The sequence below is a fragment of the Cotesia glomerata genome, linkage group LG5 (genome assembly GCF_020080835.1).
Source record: "Cotesia glomerata isolate CgM1 linkage group LG5, MPM_Cglom_v2.3, whole genome shotgun sequence".
NCBI classification, from domain to species: Eukaryota; Metazoa; Arthropoda; class Insecta; order Hymenoptera; family Braconidae; genus Cotesia; species Cotesia glomerata.
This window is the reverse complement of record NC_058162.1, coordinates 22,389,115-22,410,110: the sequence shown is the minus strand read 5'-3', so window position 1 is coordinate 22,410,110 and position 20,996 is coordinate 22,389,115. Positions and strand designations below refer to the sequence as shown.

The following is a 20,996-nucleotide window of genomic DNA, read 5'->3' as shown; positions in this document are numbered from 1 at the left end:
AAATACCATATATATAAAATATATAAAAATTGCCATGTGGGTACTTGAATGAAAGGTCTCGATGAATGTAACATCGAAATGAGTTTATATCCTAAATAATGTCAATAATTAAGAAAAATGACCTTGTATTTTGTCAACAATTGACATTTTTAAAGATATAAGCTCACCCCACCATTACACTCATCGAGACCTTTCATTCAAGTACCCACATTAATTTTTCATATATTTATAAATATTATATATATGTATATATAAAAAATATATATAAAAATGCATGTGGGTACTCAAATGGAAGCTCTCGATGAGAGTAACATCGAGATGAGCTTATATCTTCAAAATCGTAAATAGTTGAGAAAGTACAGTGAAATTTAACAAAAGTAATTATTTAATACAGCAAAATTTTATTTATTTATAATTCTCAAGTCACGGCAGAAACATAGTAACTGTAAGGTTGCTAGTGTAATATAATCAATGCAAATAATTTATAAAAATCCTTTTTGTTTATAAGGAATCTTGATATCATATGACATTGCAAGCGAAACAAATTCACTTAAAATATTTATTAACTGTTAATAAATATTTGTTAACTATTAATTAATACTTATTAACTATTAATTAATACTTATTAACTATTAATAAATGTACTTTCCTCTCAAATAAATATTTATTAAATCTTAAAAAATATTTATTAAAATTAAATAATTTTCTTCAAATAAATTAAATAATTAATAGTTAATGAATCCTTCTATCAGTGTGTTACTATCTGTTGTTTTAATTGATTAATTTATTAATTAATCAGCTGGACATTTGGTGCTTAATCGACAGAGTATTTTATTTTATAAAATACGAATCTCAATAGATTTTTCTTATTATTGAACGCAATACCTGAAAGCGTATAATTAATTTTCTGTGAAGAATCTCGTGCCTCTTAAATATTTACGTAAAATGTTTTATTATAAATATTGTAATAAATATTTCGATTGTTGGTCGGAAGAATATAAGTTAAGGCGTGTAAGATACACTAAATTTAGAGGACAGTTAGGGCCTCGCCAAAGAAAATTAATTTATTAATTGTAATTGGTATGTTAATCAAATTAATATTATTATTATTAATATTAAAGAGTATGTTATATATATATTGGAAGGATAATTATTGCATATCATATAAAGTTAAATTAATGCAAGATAGTATATAATAAAAAATTGTTTTATATAATGTTCAAATGTTTGCCTAACAGGTGCCATCATCAGTAATTTTTTTTCTTAAAAGTATTTAAAGTGTATGTTCGATAAATTTATAAATCTAATTAAAGTTAAGCAAAAGTAGATTATTATTTTATAAAAATATATTGAGGGCATCGTTGGCATTCTAAGGTTGACATTTTTCAGCCTTGGTAGATTTAATATTTAAGAAAAGTATTATAAAATGTTTGTAATTTTTACATTTTATAAGAGTTATAAATTTTCAATATTTGATTAAATTTATCAGAATTAAATTTATTTCATTTTTTTTTTTTTTTTTTTTTTTTGATAGAGAAACTAATATTTTTTGGTAGTAGCCATAGTTAATTTGCCATTTTGAAAATAGCTTCTTTATAGGAACAAAGAGAATACTTAACAGAAAAAATATTATTATTGATTACTGTCGAGTTAACAAGACGTATAAAAGCCTATTTAATAAAAATATTGTTATATAAAATAAGTTTATTGGTAAATTTATTATGTGATAGATTGATAGAGTATAACGTCAGTTACCCAGCAGTGATCATGTTAAATTGTATTTTTTTTCTGCCCGGGTTTACCGCTAACAAAATTGTTAACTTTAACATTGTAGAATTGTACAATTAGTCATATTATTTTTTTTTCTTTTGTACTGTACTATTTAAAGGTTAGTAGACAATAGATAATTTTTCCGTAATTATTAAACTATGTATTTATTATTTAATTTCAGTTATTGAATGCTCAACGATTTAAATATTTCTCTGCTAAATTTTACATTAAATTTATTGATCGGCGAATTTATATCTGATTATCAAATGATATTTAATAAAAAATTTTCTCATACAAACTATTTCAGTTTTTATTTATTTATTAATTTTTTAAAATAAATAATTAACAATATTTCAATGAGCTGGCAGGTATGTATACAAATTAAAATAAAATTTTTATAATTTTTTGGGTTTCTCTTGATGATTGCGAGGAGTGACAAAGATGGGAACCATTTTTTTTTGGTAGCGACATTTCTTGGTTTGAAGAAAAGTTGATATCTTCATCTACAGCTATTTTGTAACTGCAATAAAAAAATCTTTGTTAAATAAAAAATTATGTTAATTAATAATTAATAAAAGAAAAAGTTTCACATCAGCTGGTAGTGCATGTTTACCAAATAATCAGGAGTCATTAGTGATTCGGTTGATGGTCATCATAAGAATGAGATTTTAGTGAAATTCAAATTTCATAATTAAAATTTATAAAAATATGAAAGTTTTAATAATTTTTAATAATTTAAGACAAAAAAAAACTCAACTACTTTAATTGAATTTTAATTTTAAAAATTGAAAAAAATCTAGCTTATACATTTCATCAAATTGACAATTTAATTCGATAACTTTGGAAACAACACCTGACACTTTTATTTATTTATTTATTTATTTAAAGTTCAAATGCCAATCGGCAATATACAACAATTTAACAATAATATAAGATTATTAATTTATATATATATATATACAATACTAATAGGAAAGAAAGAGGGTACATTAAATGAAATATGTGGTTTTTATTGCATTAATTTATGTTAAAGATAGTGTAATAAACGCTGTTTAACAGCGTGCTTCTTTTACAGAATAATAATTTAAACTTTCATAATTTTACAAAATTTTTTAACTTTAAATTTAATTTAATAAGGTAAAAGACCACATTAGTGGCACTTTTTTTCAATGAAATAATGTTCTACTTGGAATAAAAATTAAAAATTTTTTTGATCTAAAGGTCTTAAAGATTAGAAATAATATATGGGTGATTCTCTGTAAGGATGTTTTTCGCTGTCCCAGGCATTTTTTTATTGGAAAAATTGTTATTTTGTTATAAAAAAAAAATTTGTTACAAAAGTAAATAAACATTTCTATTTGGAGCATCGAAAACTAAAATGAAATAAATTATGGTTTTTTTGCTATAAATTCGTAAACCACCGAAATAACAGTCCCCTGGGCTGTCCCATTCCTAAAATTAAAACTTTAAGATTAAATTTTAAGTTATTCGTCCATAACATATAATTTGGTCCATAATGTTTATAAACTTAATTAACTAACAATCTTCTTCAATAAAAAGTACCGAAAATTAATTTGTTTCATTAAATTCATTAAACCAAAGTGTGTCCCAGGCATTTTAAGAACAGTCCCCTGCCAGAAGTTCAAAGCCAAAAAAAAAGAAATCCAGCGTGTTATTTTACCTTTTGTAAGGTTTATAAGGACCTAAGTAGCCTTGAGTTAATTAATAACGATAGGGCTGTTAGCGCTTTATCGCCATTTTATTTAGTGTCAAAGCACCGTTTGTGCTGGAAATATGTGTCTGGGCCACTTCAAAACTCAGTCCCCTGGCAGCTATTTTTATTTATAATTTATTTATAAAATTGGATCTATAAGTCTTAATATTATTCTAATTAATGTAAACATTCATTGAGAACTTGAAAAGTTGAATGCATTGAAATAGTTTGCTTGATTTTTCTCAATTTGATAAAAAAAAAAAAAACAGTCCCCTGTCATGTTATATGGCAAAAGATACACAAATATCGAAAAAGCAAAAATTAATTCGGCTGTTTATTTATTATGATTAAGCTGATAGTTTTGTAGCTCTTGTTAATTTTTTTTCTAATAAAATCAAAAATAATTTGGTCGGACAATTTTGTACAGATTTAAGACGTCCTTACAGAGAATCACCCATATTCATTATTGAAATTAATGATTTCATTAATTGAATAAGTATCAAAATAAGGGAGTGTCAGTAATGGGGTCCCCGCCACTAATGGGGTCTTTTACTCTAGTAATTTATATCTTTTTGTCCTATAATAATAAAGTTAGCCGACATTTTTTAGTTTTTGATTTTGTTTAATAAATCTAATTTATTAAATTAGAACTAGAAAAAAATTTCTTTTTAATTGCACTTACAGTTTTTTAAATTTTTCACAAATCAAATTAAAAAAACAATTTTTTGTAATGATTTTTTGAATTAAAATAATTCTAAAAATTCTTAAATGTCGGCTAGTTTTATTATCATTTTTGTCCTTTACTACTATTTCCACTAAACTCTTTTTAATAATATGAAAAGCTGATATGAATTGGATATTTTTTAACTTACCATTTAATTCACTCAGATTTGCAGATCGGGATGAATCATTGGGTGATAAAATTTTCACTCAAATCATTACATAGGTAAATCTGAAACATTAAATAAAATAGTTAGTAAAACTTATTACAACAAAAAAAATTAAGATTAATTATTAATTTGCCTCAGCTGGTAGTGCATGTATTTCCAATAATCAGGACTCATAAGTGATTCGGTTAATAGTCATCATAATAAATTAAAATGTTACTTCAATAAAAAATAAACTAAAAACATAGAAACTTACCATGTGATTTTTTGCTTCTTCATTGTTGCTCCATTCCAACACTTTAGAATCTTTTTCTATAAAAAAAGTAAAGAAATTTTAATTAAATGTTCTTTAGATAATATAAATAAAAATAAATTAAGCAAAAGCCTCAGCTGGTAGTGCATGTTTATCCAATAATCAGGACTCATAAGTGATTCGGTTAATAGTCATCATAATAAATTTAAATCTAATTAAGTCAATGGTATCAAATTTATATGAAAATGAATTCAGCAGTAATCTAATAATTTTTATTATTTTTTTTAATTGAAAAAATGATTTAAAAAAAAAATTAAAATGTAGAAATTTTGAAAAACTTTAAATGCAATTTTTTTAGTTTTAATTTAATTAAAAAAAATAAAAAAATTGATAAGTATCTGCTGATTTCAGTATCATAAATTTACCACGTTAAAAGCTTGCTAATTCAAATAAATTTTATCAACTTACCACATAGTTAAAAATGGAAACCTTGCCCACGTTTTTTCAAGTCAGCTCACATTACATTTAAGTAATTCTGATACTGTAACAAATAAATTTGTGTTAAAAATATTTTATAGTTAATACTAATTTTTAATTAATTATTGAATAGCCTCAGCTGGTAGTGCATGTATATCCAATAATCAGGATTCATAAGTGATTCGGTTGATAGTCATCATAACAAATTAAAATATTAGTTCAATAAAAAAAATGATACTGAAGGTAACCGACAAGTGTTAATTATTTTTAATTTTATAAAATAATTAATTACAATAAAAAAAAAAATGCTTCTACAAATTTTGTCCCAATAATTTTTTTTATTTTCACGTGGAATTTTTTTGTTAAATTTTTTTCATAATAATTTTATTGTTACAAAATTCTAAAAAAATTCCATGATACTGAAATTAGCAGACATTTGACAAGTTTTGATTTTTTTAATCAATAAAAATTATAAGTGAAAAAATATTTTTTTAAAATTGTATTTAAAATTTTTTTAATTTTTTCCTTTAATAATTTTTTACAATAAAAAACTTATCAGATGTCGGATATTTAAATTTTCATGAAAATTTCTAATGTTGGTCAACTTCAGTGTCATTACAAAATAAATTAAAAACTATAAAAACTTTAAAACTTACCACGTGTTTTATTGGTTCCTCATTGTTGCTCCATTCCAACATTTCAGAACCTCTTTCTAAAAAAAAGTAAAAAAATTTTTGATTAAATGTTCTTTAAATAATATAAATAAAAATGAATTAAGCAAAAGCCTCAGCTGGTAGTGCATGTATATCCAATAATCAGGATTCATAAGTGATTCGGTTGATAGTCATCATAAAAATTTATAAAAATATAAAACGCTAGTTAAATTCTGCAAGATTAATTATTGCTAATTTGAAATATAATTTTAATTTTTAGAAAAGATCAATGATTGTTAATTTAATAGTGGCTTAACATTAAATTACGTACCTTTTTATAACACGATGCATTGTGCATTTTTTAATTCAGCCATAAAATGTAGCACTCAAAAATTTTAATTTATTATTTTTAAATAAGTTATTCCATTGATTTAGAATTATTTTTCCGGCAAACGGTTTTAACTTTTGGATTTTATTACTAAAATCCATCGCATCCATTCACAACGAAGGGCAGTCAGGAAAGGAAATTCATCAAAAAAACTCCTCCGTGAAGAGACTGACCACGATGATTGAAAAAAAGTTTCTCTGTCTTGTCGATATTGTCGTCCCAGCGAAGCTTCGGGATTTTACTCCCAGATAGAACTATTTCTTTATTGCTGTGGCGGTCCGGTCGCCTCTCTCACGCCACAGCGGCCTTACACTGAACTAAATATACCTCAACACCACCAACGATGAGAGAGAAAACTACAGACCTTCCCGCCTACAAATTATTATTATTATTGTAATTACCAACCGACATTACGCGCTACAGCTGTAGCTCACTAAAAGTTTATTTATTTAAATGTAATTGTTTAAACTAAGTGTTCGTTTATAATAAAGTGTATTAGACCACGAATTTACTGATCACCTATTTATTTAATAGTAGTAGTAATTTACCCGCTACATTGCAGAGTGATGTACTTTTAACTGTTTGCGCATGCGCAAATGTTATTATTTGTTGATGGGAAATGAATTATGGTGGCAGAAAAATGGCAAACTCCCAACTTGCACTGTGTAATTTTGAGTGTAAGCCGGAATTATTTTGCTACGCGGTGAAAATTTTTGCTGTGGCTTGTCACTGTGCTTTAAAACTGTGATAGAAACATAAACAAATGGGGGTAGAGTTGAATGATAAATAAGTGAAGTGAAGAGTGAGGACGTTCCATACTTTAATTAGGCGGACTGTATTTCTAAACTTAACCTAGAAATTCTAAATTGTTGTTACAAAATAATTATAAGAATTACTTATTTTTTATGAAATAAATAAAGAATAGATGAAAAAATGAAGAAGGAGCGGACTGCCGATAATTGTCGGCCTTTTAAATTATAAGTATCTTTTTAGTATATTATTTTAAGTTATAAAATTATTTTTATTACAAGTGAACTGTAATTTATAATTGCAATCAAAGCTAATTTAATATTGATATTTTACAGCTCACCAAATTTTGAGTCTGACCGGCATAAGCTTCCAGCGAAAAAGTATCATTGTAAGTAATCAATAATTTTATTAAATTTTTAAAATTTTATTAGTTTTTTTTTTATTAAATAAATTATTATTATAAATAATAATTTTTGATTTTTTTTTACAATATACTAAGCCTGAAAATTGTTTTTAAAAAATTGCAATTATAATTTTTAGAGCTTCTAAAGATAGAATTTCTTACGATACTGAAATTGAGAGACATCTGATCATTTTTAAAAATTTTTTAAAAAATAAATTGTAGCAAGACAAATTTATTAAAGAAATTATGACACTGAAATTAGCAGACATTTGACAATTTTTTCGTTTTTCTTGAAAAATATACTAGGTCTAGAAAATTATTTTTAAAAAATTGCATTTATAATTTTTTAGAGTTTCTAAAGATAAAAATTTTAAAATGATTTTTTATTGTATAATTTATTTATTAAAAAAATTATCAGATGTCTCTTAATTTCAGTATCATAAGGAATTCCATCTTTATAAACTATAAAAATTATAAATACAATTTTTTAAAAATAATTTTCCAGACCTAGTATATTATTAAAAAAATAATCAAAAATTTGTGGTGTCTGCAAATTTCAATGTCATAATAATTCATTTTAAAACAGAAATTTTTCAAAAAAAAAAAAAAAAAAGTATTGAAAATTTTACTATTTTTTCAATTTTTCAACTTTATATTTTAAACATCTAAAAAAATATTATGAGTACAAAAATAAACTTTTGTTTGTTTTAAAAAGAATACTTGGAACATGAAAAAAAAATTTTTATACTTTGTTTGTTCTATGATAAGAGAAAACTTTTTATAGAATTTTTCCCAAATTGAAAACCAGATTTGACATGAAATGATTTTAATGTATTAATTTCTGATTTAATTTTAACAGGGTTTTGTAGAACTGACAATTGTCCCGCTGAAAGATAGTTTAAGGATCATCAAATTAAATGCCCGGCAATGTAGAATTTACCGTGTGTGCCTGAACGACACATTTGAAGCTCCATTTCAGTACTTTGACCCATTTTTGGACATTTGTCAAGGCGATGGCAAACAGTAAGTTATTTTTTATATTAATTATTAAAATAAGTTATCATAACCCTGTTGTAGTATTTAAAAAATGTACTGATTAATTTTCCAAAAACAGGAGATCGTTGGAGTTTTTCTCGAACATGCATTTGGCAGCAGCGCAGAGAGTCGACCCGGACAACAACAACGGCGAGCTTGTCATCCAGGTACCTCCTGAAGCAGCCCACCTAATAGCGGAAGGACGTAACTTAAGAATAGGGATTGAATTTTCGTTGGAACAACCCGAGGGTGGAGTCCATTTCGTTCTTCCTGATTGTGAAGGGACATTAGCTGAGGTAGTTATTTAATCATTGGATCTCAATCATTAAATTAATTTTGACGTTCTAATTAGCAAATTGTCTAACTCCATTTTAGAGAATCTTCTATCTGTACGAAAAAAACAATTAGTTCAAAATTTATTATCATTTTAAAAAATTATAAATGATAAAGAGATATAATATTTAGGTTTGAATCATTCAAATAATTCATGATTGGATTATTGTTACATCAAAATGTTAAAAAATCACCTTCTAAAGAATAAGGAGTTAAACAAATTGCTAATTAGACCGTCGATTTGGAAATTAGTTTATTAATTTGGAATTTTTAACTGTTAATCTAGAGAGGCGCGCATATGTACACATACAGCTACGAAAATTCATCGAGGCTGTGGTTTCCATGTGTGGATAGTTTTGCCGAGCCATGTACGTGGAAATTGGAGTTCACGGTTGATGATTCTATGACAGCAGTATCTTGCGGTGATTTGGTGGAAATTGTTTATACACCGGATATGCGAAGGAAGACTTTTCACTATGTTCTAAATACTCCGGCTTGTGCTCCTAATATTGCACTTGCTGTTGGGTAAGTTTATGTTCAAATTTATTATTTTAGTTAAGTATTTAATATCTTTACCAAAATTTTATTAATTTTTACTTTAATATAAAGTACCTAGTAATTGACCAGGTTTCAAAGTAAAACGTATTTGACCCTACTTTTAATATACAAAGATGTAATTATTAGTTCAAATTAGTGATTTTCATGAAAATATAAACACTTTTGAATTGATTGAAGCGCAAAACAATGCAGATAATTAAATATTTATATTTTGACAACGTTTTTAAGATAGACTATGAAAGGAGTAGTAGTTGAACAATCAATTCTGACAAGTCGCAATAGTTAAACACTTCGAGAGCAGTAGTTGAACTAATGAAATATATGGCAATAGGCATAGCAAATATTTTCAATGTTTTATTGAAATATCAAAAGAATTATAAGATATTCTTGATTAAAATTAAAAATAATACTCTGAATATTTAATATATTCATTTAAAAATGAGAAATATTTGTATTTAATTTTTTAATTACATTTTTTATGAATGACAAAGCGAATTTTCAATTATAAATCAAAATAACTCAATTCAAAACATTCAATAATTTTTAACTACACTTATTTTTAGCTATAAAACTTATTTAATTTGCAGTAATTAATACAAATCACAATGCTGATCACTAGTCTATAAACCTATTAGAGATTAGAGTGCTGTTAAAATTATACGGCTCCAGCTTGTTCAAGTTCGGGTACCGCTTTGAAAATTTTGAGGTATAGTTAGACGCTAAAATTTAACATAAAAATAATAGTTTATGTCTGCAAAAAATATGTATTATTTAGAAAAGACTATTTCATTGGGTAGTACAATTTTTTTAACTTAAAATGATAATATACCGTTTTTTTTACTGATTGTTCGGTTTACGGTTTAGTACTTTTTTCATGAAGAAAAAAAATAGCATCTATCGGCTATTCTCGACATGACAACTTTTAAGTTAACAAAAATATAATTGTTTTGATTTATAATTGAAAAAACTTACAGAAATCACTTGTTGTATCATTGAATAATTATAACATGCGCATATTACTCATAATAAATATATGGATTTTGTATTACAACAATTCGAAAAGACTGTTCAAGTGCAGGTTCCATTTTGATAAGTGTTCAAGTACTGGATACTTTACCTTATCTTAGTTAAATATTTAATATCTTTACCAAAATTTTATTAATTTTTTCTCCATATATATAAGTAATTAATATAAATTTTTCAGACCATTTGAAATCTACGTCGACCCAAACATGCATGAAGTAACTCACTTCTGTCTCCCACATCTTCTGCCATCACTTAAAGTCTCTGCAAAGTACATGCACGAGGCATTTGAGTTCTACGAAGAAACGCTGTCTAACAGATACCCGTACTCTTGTTACAAACAAGTCTTTGTCGATGAAATCGACGAAGACATAAACGCTTACGCAACTATGAGTATTTTAAACACAAACCTCTTGCATTCCACTGCGATAATCGATCAAGTTTATATAACCAAAAAAGCGATGGCTCAAGCAATAGCTGAGCAATTCTTCAGTTGTTTTATTTCCATGCAGAACTGGTCAGACATTTGGCTGCCAAAAGGCATCTCAACATACCTAACAGGATTGTACGCAAAAAAATGCTTTGGAAACAACGAGTACCGCGATTGGATTCACTCAGAGCTTCAGGAAGTCGTAAAATACGAAGAACAGTTTGGAGGAATAATTCTAGACCCGTCTCAGCCTCCAGCACCTCTTCCTATTGCTACGAATACTCCAGTTCCTACTCCGCGAGTTCCTGACCCCGGGTTCTATTTTCCTATCCGTAATTTACACACAATGTCGCCAAAGTACATTGAGATGCTAAGAAAGAAGGCTCATCTCGTAATTCGGATGTTGGAGAACCGAATTGGACAGGAATTACTCCTACAGGTGTTTAACAAACAGTTGTCGCTAGCGGCGAACGGAGCTCAGCAGAAAATTGAGTCTGGTCTCTGGCCGCAAATGTTAATTAGCACCAACGTCTTTACCAAGGCAATTTTTACAGTCACTGGCAAGGACATGGCTGTGTTCATCGACCAGTGGGTGAGAACTGGCGGACACGCCAAGTTTAGCCTAAGTTTTGTCTTCAATCGTAAGCGAAACACGGTTGAACTTGAAATCCGACAGGATACGACTCATCAGCGAGGCATCAGAAAGTACGTTGGCCCGTTGTTGGTCAATATTCAGGAGCTGGATGGGCCCTTCAAGCACACACTTCAAATTGAAGGGACTGTCGCGAAAGCTGATATAACTTGTCACAGCAAAAGTCGTAGAAATAAAAAGAAAAAAATTCCTCTTTGCACCGGAGAGGAAGTTGATATGGATTTGTCGGCCATGGATGACTCTCCAGTGCTTTGGATTCGTCTGGACCCGGATATTACATTGATGAGAGCGGTTCATATCGAACAACCTGATTATCAGTGGCAGTACCAGCTGAGACACGAAAGAGATGTCACCGCTCAAGTTGAAGCGATTGAAGCACTGCAAAATCATCCGACTCCTGCTACAAGGTTTGTCTTCCATTATATTTTTATCAGTTCGAAATTTTTAAAGTTTAATTCAAAAATTTATTTTATTTATTTACTTCTGGGTATACATTATATAGAGATGTAGGGTAGAAGTACCGTTTTTGGCCAGTTAACATTTGAATTAATTTATAAAAAATTATAATACTATAACCATATTTTTGTTGAGTTATAAAAAATTTATATTAAAACAAATTGAGTTTGTAATGGTTTATTAATATAAATTCATTTCTATCGTTTATTTGAACAATAAATGGCCATAAACGTTACAGTGGCCACAAATGGTACTTTGCCTTATTAAACTTGTGCATAGAAATAAAAAAAAAAAATAAAAAAATTACGTATTTTTTTTTTCAAATCAAGAAAATTTCAATAGAAAAAAAACGCACAAAATTACCAGTGTCATAAGGTAAAAGCCTCAATTATTGATACTATAAGAGACAAAGTTATGATCTCATTTTTTTTAAGCAATCAAATATCAATATCATTAAAGTTTGTTTTCTTAATGTCTCAAGTAATGTTTTTACTAATCAATTTCTTTTTTTAAAATGATAATGAGTGATATTTACTAATTAATTTTAAATAATTAAATAGAGTATCCGGATACACCAATTGACAGGTTAAAAAACTGATTGATCTAATTATTGACATACCTCAGCCCCAATTATCGACACCTATAATACACATGCGTCGAATCATCTGCTTATTCTTATTTATCGAAACTTATTATTAAGTAATCAATATTATTAAAACTTATTAATAATAATTTCCATAAATGATTAATTACTATTAAAAATATAAAAATTAATTTAAAAATAACTTATTGAATCAGAAGAGTTCAAGCTCTTACAATAAATTTTTTAGGTTTAAGTAAAAAAAAAAGGCGTCAAAGCGCTGTCGACTGGTTGTCAATATGAGATTTAACTTAGAAATTATGAACTAGTTATTGACACCCATTATTTAAATATTATAAAGCATACAATTAATTTCGATTATTCAATTTTATAAATTTTTCATATATTGTTAATTAAAAAAAAAAAAAAAGATCATATAATTAGATGAAAAAATTAATTTAAACTCGGCATTTAAAAAAAATGCTTTTTCAACCAAAATTGTTAAGAAAATAGACGCTCGTAAGCTGGATTGATGAACTGGTGCTAACCTTATTTTTTTTTTTAATAATTAATATTTAATATTTTGAACTGACAGTAATTTTTTTCAATTTTTTAATTAATTAGAATTTAATAAAAATTGATAAGATAGTTACTCTTATTACAGATAATTAAATATATTCAAAAATAATTTGGGGTGTCAATATTTAGACCCCTGTCAATAATTGAGGCTTTTACTTTATCACAAATTTGCAATACAGTCATCTCTAAAGCATAAATAAAACCATAAGTTTCTAATAAATTTGCAAATTTTTCTTCTCAGCACCTTCTTAGATACATTCAGTGTTTTTAACTTATTCACTAGTTTATTATAATATTTAATTGCTACATAATAAGCATTTTTGGTGTTAATAGTCTTCTTAACTTTAGGTAAAATTAACTGCCTATTACGAGTATTAAGTATCCTTTCAGAGTACAATATTTAACAATCATTGTCATAATATAAAAGCGCATTCACAACAAAAGTATCTTTTATTTTTAAAGGTATTAACGACTCATTGCTTATTTTCATTTTACTGATCAATTTATTTTGAATTTCGACTAGCGGCTTAACAGAATTGTCATATGCCTCACCCCAAGCAATAATACTATAATTTATTACACTTTCAACCAGGCCATGACAATTTTTTTTTAAGACCTGCGGTTGAATTCAATTACTTAGTTTATAAAACAGAAAAGTTTAATTATTTTTTTAAAACTAAAACATTTATTTCAGATTAGCATTGACTGACACGATTGAAAACGAGCATTGCTACTACAAGATCCGATTACGTGCAGCTCATTGTCTTACCAAAGTCGCCAACGCAATGGTAGGAACTTGGGCAGGACCTCCAGCAATGCTCGCGATCTTCCGGAAGCTTTACGGCTCGGCATCTTGTCGTCGGATAATTAAACAAAACAACTTCACAAACTTCCAGCACTACTTCCTCCAGAAAACTATTCCCGTAGCCATGGCTGGTCTTCGAAACATTCACGGAATCTGTCCTCCAGAAGTCCTGGCGTTTCTCATGGACTTATTTAAATACAATGACAACAGTAAAAATCGCTACTCGGACAATTATTACAGAGCAGCATTGATAGAGGCTCTTGGCGCGACGGTGAATCCGGTGATGAGTGTCCAACAAGGAGCTTCCATCACTTCTGAGTCGTTATCCGTCGACACAAAAGCAATCCTTGAGGAAGTGACGAGACATTTGAACCTAGAAAAATTATTACCGTGCTACAAGTACACCGTCACTGTCTCATGCCTCAAAGTGATAAGGATTCTTCAGAAATTCGGGCACTTACCGAGCAACCCACTCCTATTCAAAGCCTATGCATCTTACGGGCAATTTATCGACGTGAGAATCGCTGCTCTGGAGGCTTTGGTAGACTTTACGAGGGTCGATGGCAAGTGGAAAGACCTGGAGTTCCTTCTAGACATGGCTGAGATGGACCCACATCCAGGAGTAAGACACAGACTGGTGAGGTTGATGGTACAGATTCCACCTTTTGACAAGTCTGTGAAACACCCGCTAGATCGTCCAGAGCTCGTTGATAGGATCTGGAATCTCATCAATGGAATGCTGTCACACGACTCTAAGCTTCGATGTGATTTCGTAGATCTTTATTATACTTTGTATAGATCCAAGCGACCTCTTTGTCTGCCAATTCCGGAACTCGCCGGACTGCTGAAGCCCAAAAAAGTTGAACCTGAGAATGATGAGTCCAGAATTGTTAAAACACCAGCTGTTAAACCGATGCAAGAAATTATTGAATTGGATCCTCCGAGTGTGATTCCTTCTATTAAAAGGAAGTCATCGCCGGCAAAAGAAACCCCTTTGGGAATTTTTGCTCCAGAGAATGTACCTGAACCCAAACGCGCTAAAATCACCGAAATTTCCGAGGACGGGAAAGTCAAGTCTGAGTATTATAGTGATAACTCAGCATCTCTTCCTGGTTTAACAGGAGCTCCTCCAGCTGGACCTGTTGGTTTCGAGCCAGGAATGTTTAAGAAAGATTCTGAAGACCATAAGACCAAAGGCGAATCCAACAAGGTAGATTTTTTTATTGTCTATGACATTATTATTATTATTATTATTAGTATTATTGTGTTTTATATATGACTCCAAGATTGGTGTTCTTAATTAATAAAGATAGTTAGTTATTATTTTAAGCCGATTACCCAATCCAATTCTTTGAAGAATGTTCAATTTTTTATTATTCCTTCACTATAATATTTTTCGGTATGAGGTCTCATACCATCAGAGAAAATCTTAGGTGAAAATACAACAATTAAAATTTATTTTCGACAAATTTTAGTGAGATAATGTGTCAAGATTTTCCGGTATCAGGCGTCTTGATCCTCCGTCAAAATATCAAAAAAAAATATTCCCTGTGACAAAAAAAACCCCGACAAGTTATCCTTCGAATTCGTTATAGTTTTCGCAAATTTGAATAAAAAAAAATTATTAAAGGGCACAACACGGTAAAAAGCGTATGTAATGGTCTAATATCGAATAAACACACACATTCAAATCATGTTAAATTGATTGATTAATGATTATTAGTTTTTTATGTTGCTGATATCACTAGATTATATGTTATATTTTGATGTAAGATTACTATTCAAAAATAATATTTCTGTTTTGTCTATAATTTTTTACCTAAGACTAGCATGAACCGCGCGCTACGTGCGGGTAATATGTCTGCAATAAAATCACAGGAAAATAAAAATTACTTACAAATAATTTATACACTAACACTGATGTACAATTATTAAATACAAAATTGATAATAAAAAATATATAAAAAACAAAAAAAAAGTAAAACAAAATCAGTGAAGTTAATAACAAGTAAAATTAATGCAATCAAATTAATAGAAAAAATCTCGAGCGCTTACTACCCTTATAATGTTTACTACTACCCCCCCCCCCCCATAGATGACCCCATAGAAACCTCAAAAATCCCATAACAATCTTTATAAAAACGCCATTACAAAAAGACTTCACATCTTATCAAACCAACTTTTTATTTGAAGATTTTCTCTGATTGTATGAGACCTCATACCGAAAAATATTATGGTGAAAGAATAATAATAAAGAATTGAACATTCTTCAAAAATTGGATCGGGTAATCGGCTTAAAATAATAACTAACTATCTATCATTTTTATTATTATTATTATCATTATTTTTTTTTTCTAACTTCCCACTAAGAAAATTTTTTTATTTTTGCAATTAGTAGCATACTAATTAAATCATTTATGTAACAGGGTAAAAAGAAAAAGAAAGATAAGAAGAAGCACAAACACAAGCACAAGCACAAGCATGATCACAAGCATGGAAAGGACAAAGATAAGAAAGATAAAGATAAGAAAAAAGAAGATAAAGGCAAAGACAAGGACAAAGAAAAGGACAATAAAGATAAGGACAGAGAAAATGAATTGAAATTGAAGGAAGAAACTCTTTCATCTAATAGCTCGAGTCCTAGTCCTGAGCCTACGAATAATACGGAATTCATTTATCCGTAATAAAACTTTCTTCTTGTTAGTATTAAAAAATTTATATTAATTTGATTGTAAATATATTTTTATATTCGTAAAGTATGTAAAGATTATGTAAATAAATCTTTTTAAATATTCTTGATAAATGCATTTAATAGTATATTAGGCTACGTCTCGGCCATCATATCCCATACGCCTGGAAATCCAACTTTCTGGTCGTGGGTTGTATACTATTTTTCTTGCTCTCCACCCGAAAGTACGCAACTCCGTGGAAGGGGTTTTGCCGGACGCGAGGGGGGCGCCGCCCGACTTTTGCAAAGCCGAGGCTTTGCTGGTCGGGGCGGATATAAAAAAAAAAAATTAGGAAAACGGTTGACCCTAAAGGCCATCCCTGCAACTTCCCGCTAATTCCGTTAATACCTGGCCGCTTTTTTGAGCTCTTCGAGCTCAAAAGTACAATCTGTGTGTTGTTTTAAGCTCTCCGAGCTCAAAAAGATACCTTTTCTATGCTTTTGAGCTCTTTGAGCTCAAAAGTCTGATAGAAGTTTCATAGAACACTATTTTTTGAATGTTCATACCGCAATAACTTTTGAATGAATGAACCGATTTTTACGCGGTTGGCGGCATTCTACGTAGTTTTTTAAGCCTTATAAATAATTTCTAAGTTTCAATTGGTCAAACTAGAAATTTCGGAGTAACTCTGAAAAAACACTTTTCGATTTTCTTTCGTTCACGATATCTCTCGAACGAATCAACCGATTTTGACCGGATTGGCGGCGATCGACGTGGTTTTTCAAGTTTGAGAGCTGATTAGTTTTTGGAATCGATTGGTTGAGCCGTTTAAAAGTTATCCCAAAAAAACCACTTCAGAAAAAAATTTTTTTCCTACTTTTTTTTAGATTTCTCCAAATTTCTCAAAATCTATCGGTCCGAATCGGTTCAAATTAACAGGAAATCTAAGTTTGGCGAAGCCCTTTCGAATGGCACCAACCGCGATGAAATCGGTTCAACCGTTCAAAAGTTATAAGAGGTTTACATACTTACACACACACACACACACACACATACATACAGAGATAGTGACACCCTCGCGGGAATAGTCAGGAAAGCTTCCTAGGACCTCAAAACGTCGAGATCTGATGAAAACTCGATTTTCGAAAAACGGGGTAAAACCAATAACTTCCCGATTTTTGAAAATTTTCAATTTTCTTAGCGGGAAGTTAAAAAAGTAAAAATTAATAAATTAAAAAAAAAAAAAAAAGTTATTTTAAAGTTTACTAACAACTGTTCTAATTTAGAGTGATAAATATTTAAACTCGTTCTAATAACAGAATTTATTTTTTGAGTTCTGTGCTGCCCGGCCAGAAAATATGCGTAGCGCGCATGCGCCAAAACAAGCCACAAATGTTGCTCTTTCTGGAGTAAAATGCGTCCAGAAACAGCGTACTTTCGGTTAGGAGAGCAAGAAAAAATTCTTACCAAGTAATTGTTCAGCTCATTAAGTTCTCATTAGGTAAGAACTCATTGGTAATTACTGCACCTTTATGCTACTAAAATAATCCCGTATTGTAGGTCTTTTTCAATAATCTGTAAAACTTAGTGAGGTACTAGTAGGTACAATATTCTTCAGACTATCAGAATAGTCAGATCAGTTGTCAGAAGTATTTTATTAAAATAGAAAAATCATGGCTAGTAAATTATTTATTATTTTATCAATATTTTTGAGCCAAAGCCGTGGTAATCTTATCACGGTAGACAAATTAGGTTCAAAATCATTGCTGGAAAAAAAACCTGTGATAACTGATATTAATGATAAATGGTTGGTTAATTTTGTGCGTACTATTGATAATAAGTACGAGAGTTGTCAAGTTATGCCAATAGACCGGCAAGTTTTTATCGGGGATGGAGAGTGTATTTATCAGTGAGTAAATTACGTTTATTTATTTTTATAAGAGTTTATTGTTTTGTTGTATTATTTACTTAAAATATGAAACTATTTTAGCGCTGCGAAAGAAGATCATTGGACTATTACCATAGACTTCTATCACAGATCATTGAGATTCGCGGACATGGCCTCTGTACAAGATAAAAACATTTTTTACAACGCGAATTTTACGAGTGAATACCATCCGAAAAAGCGTAAAATTGCAATAATGTTTGCTGATCAACCGGTACTTGCTGATAATAGAAAAAATTTGATAAGAGGTATTGCGCAAATGGCTTACGAAGAAGTTTTAGGTTATAATGAAGCAAACCAAATGAAGAAACTAGCTTATAACGTCTCTGATACGAATTTTTCAAAGTGCTTTATGCCCTTATTTAATGGCAAACAAGTAGTAGTTCGATGTTTTAACTTATTGAAAACACGTTTGGAGAGTGTGTACTCATTAACGGTAAGTGTAATTAATCATTAATTATATTGATAAAAAAGTAATATACTTTTTATTTTATTTTTTAAAATTTCTTTTGCAGGAGGAAACTTTTCATCAATATCACAACATCTTGAACTTCATGTTTTGTCACGTAAATAGCAGCAAAGAAAAAGTTGTGCTTGTAGGAATTTTATCCAAGCCAAATAAACCAAGTATCAGTCCGTCTAATCGACCAGTCCTGGCAGAATATGAAAATCTTGACGATCTTGGTGAAATTTACCGAAAAAAAAAGCGCGATTGGTATAATGCCAATCCTGATCATGTTATTTATCCACTTTTTTAATTGGAAATTGAAAAAATCAGCTGGCAGTAATTTTTGACTAAACTGAAAACTTGTCCAAGTTAATGACCAAATGTTTTCATTTGTTAATATTATCGGACATCTATTCATTAGTACATTCTCTGATTAAGAATAGAGATTTGGAAATATCACTTAAATAGTAAATGTATTTATATCTGTATAGCACTCAAATTAAATTCTATTCAATCTTTTCAAATTTTTTTAAACCATTACGGATCTCTTTTACTACTAAGAGATTACATTAGAATTATCCATAGCAAAAATTTTTATTTCAACTATTGTTTTGGTACCCTCGTTTTTTTTTTTTAATATATTTAATATGTATATTTTTTTGATATATTAAAAAATATTTAATTATTTCAAAGTTATTAACAATCTCGTAAAGCACTAGAAAAAATTTCCCCGTCTATGGTCGGTTCGATAACTCAAAAACGGATCATCTGAAAATAAAAACCCAAATTCCTTTTTAATCAGTAAGGATGTAATTATCGTCGCACGTACGGAATTTCAAAAATTTTAATTTTTAAAAAAATGGTGACTGAAAATTTTCTCACTATTCTCACTGTTTTTTTTTTTTTTTGTTTTAACCTGGCTAAAAAAATCTTCAAAATAAAATTTTTTAAATTCCGTACATGAAGTACAAACACAAGCACAAGCACAAGCATGGAAAGAACAAAGATAAAAAAGATAGATAAGAAAAAAGAAGATAAAGGCAAAGATAAGGACGGAGAAAATGAATTGAAATTGAAGGAAGAAACATTTTCATCTAATAGCTCGAGTCCTAGTCCTGAGCCTACAAATAATACGGAATTCATTTATCCATAATAAAACTTTTTTCTTGTTAGCATTAAAAAATTTATATTAATTTGATTGTAAATACATTTTTATATCCGTAAAATATGTAAAGATTATGTAAATAAATCTTTTTAAATATTCTTTATAAATGCATTCAAAAATTCTTACGAAGTAATTGTTCAGCTCATTAAGTTCGCATTAGGTAAGAACTCATTAGTAATTACTGCACCTTTATGCTACTGAAATACTCTCGTATTATAGGTCTTTTTCAATAGTCTGTAAAACTTAGTGAGATACTAGTAGGTACAGTATTCTTCAGACCATCAGACTAGTCAGATCAGTTGTCAGAAGTATTTTATTAAAATAGAGAAATCATGACTAGTAAATTATTTATTATTTTATCAATATTTTTGAGCCAAAGCCGTGGCAATCTTATCACGGTAGACAAATTAGGTTCAAAATCATTGCTGGAAAAAAAACCTGTGATAACTGATATTAATGATAAATGGTTGGTTAATTTTGTGCGTACTATTGATAATAAGTACGAGAGTTGTCAAGTTATGCCAATAGGCCGGCGAGTTTTTATCGGGGATGGAGAGTGTATTTATCAGTGAGTAAATTACGTTTATTTATTTTTATAAGAGTTTATTGTTTTATTGTATTATTTACTTAAAATATGAAACTATTTTAGCGCTGCGAAAGAAGATCATTGGACTATTACCATAGACTTCTATCACAGATCATTGAGATTCGCGGACATGGCCTCTGTACAAGATAAAAACATTTTTTACAACGCGAATTTTACGAGTGAATACCATCCGAAAAAGCGTAAAATTGCAATAATGTTTGCTGATCAACCGGTCCTTGCTGATAAGAGAAAAAATTTGATAAGAGGTATTGCGCAAATGGCTTACGAAGAAGTTTTAGGTTATAATGAAGCAAACCAAATGAAGAAACTAGCTTATAACATCTCTGATACGAATTTTTCAAGGTGCTTTATGCCTTTATTTAATGGCAAACGAGTAGAAACTAAATGTTTTCACTTATTGAAGACAAGTTCGAAGT

General features: G+C 29.0%; 2 protein-coding genes and 1 long non-coding RNA gene across 5 annotated transcripts; 2 read left to right on the top strand and 1 right to left on the bottom strand.

Annotated features, from left to right (window-relative positions):
* Positions 1 to 1,530: 1,530 nt before the first annotated feature.
* LOC123265714 lies at positions 1,531 to 6,421 on the bottom strand. The gene is made up of 6 exons (XR_006509639.1): positions 6,086 to 6,421; positions 5,758 to 5,813; positions 5,093 to 5,165; positions 4,628 to 4,683; positions 4,357 to 4,436; positions 1,531 to 2,290 (listed from the first exon to the last, which is right to left on the bottom strand). It is a non-coding gene; the product is annotated as an uncharacterized LOC123265714 (long non-coding RNA).
* A 130-nt stretch (positions 6,422 to 6,551) lies between these two features.
* LOC123265707 (transcription initiation factor TFIID subunit 2) lies at positions 6,552 to 19,976 on the top strand. Of its 2 annotated transcripts, XM_044729575.1 has the most exons (9): positions 6,552 to 7,119; positions 7,226 to 7,280; positions 8,155 to 8,318; positions 8,410 to 8,626; positions 8,950 to 9,188; positions 10,426 to 11,733; positions 13,636 to 14,956; positions 16,173 to 16,371; positions 19,903 to 19,976. In XM_044729575.1, the coding sequence occupies exons 1-9, from the start codon at positions 7,076 to 7,078 to the stop codon at positions 19,959 to 19,961; spliced, it is 3,606 nt and encodes a 1,201-aa protein (XP_044585510.1). In that variant the 5' UTR covers positions 6,552 to 7,075; the 3' UTR covers positions 19,962 to 19,976. The 2 variants fall into 2 exon arrangements, with proteins under 2 accessions (XP_044585510.1, XP_044585509.1); XM_044729574.1 differs by lacking the exon at positions 19,903 to 19,976 and having other exon boundaries at positions 16,173 to 16,466.
* Positions 17,902 to 20,996, top strand: LOC123265712. Of its 2 annotated transcripts, XR_006509638.1 has the most exons (5): positions 17,902 to 18,324; positions 18,406 to 18,796; positions 18,876 to 19,144; positions 20,149 to 20,541; positions 20,623 to 20,996. XR_006509638.1 is itself a non-coding variant. In XM_044729582.1 (3 exons), the coding sequence occupies exons 1-3, from the start codon at positions 18,089 to 18,091 to the stop codon at positions 19,116 to 19,118; spliced, it is 870 nt and encodes a 289-aa protein (XP_044585517.1). In that variant the 5' UTR covers positions 17,902 to 18,088; the 3' UTR covers positions 19,119 to 19,400. The 2 variants fall into 2 exon arrangements, 1 of the variants encoding a protein (XP_044585517.1); XM_044729582.1 differs by lacking the exons at positions 20,149 to 20,541; positions 20,623 to 20,996 and having other exon boundaries at positions 18,876 to 19,400.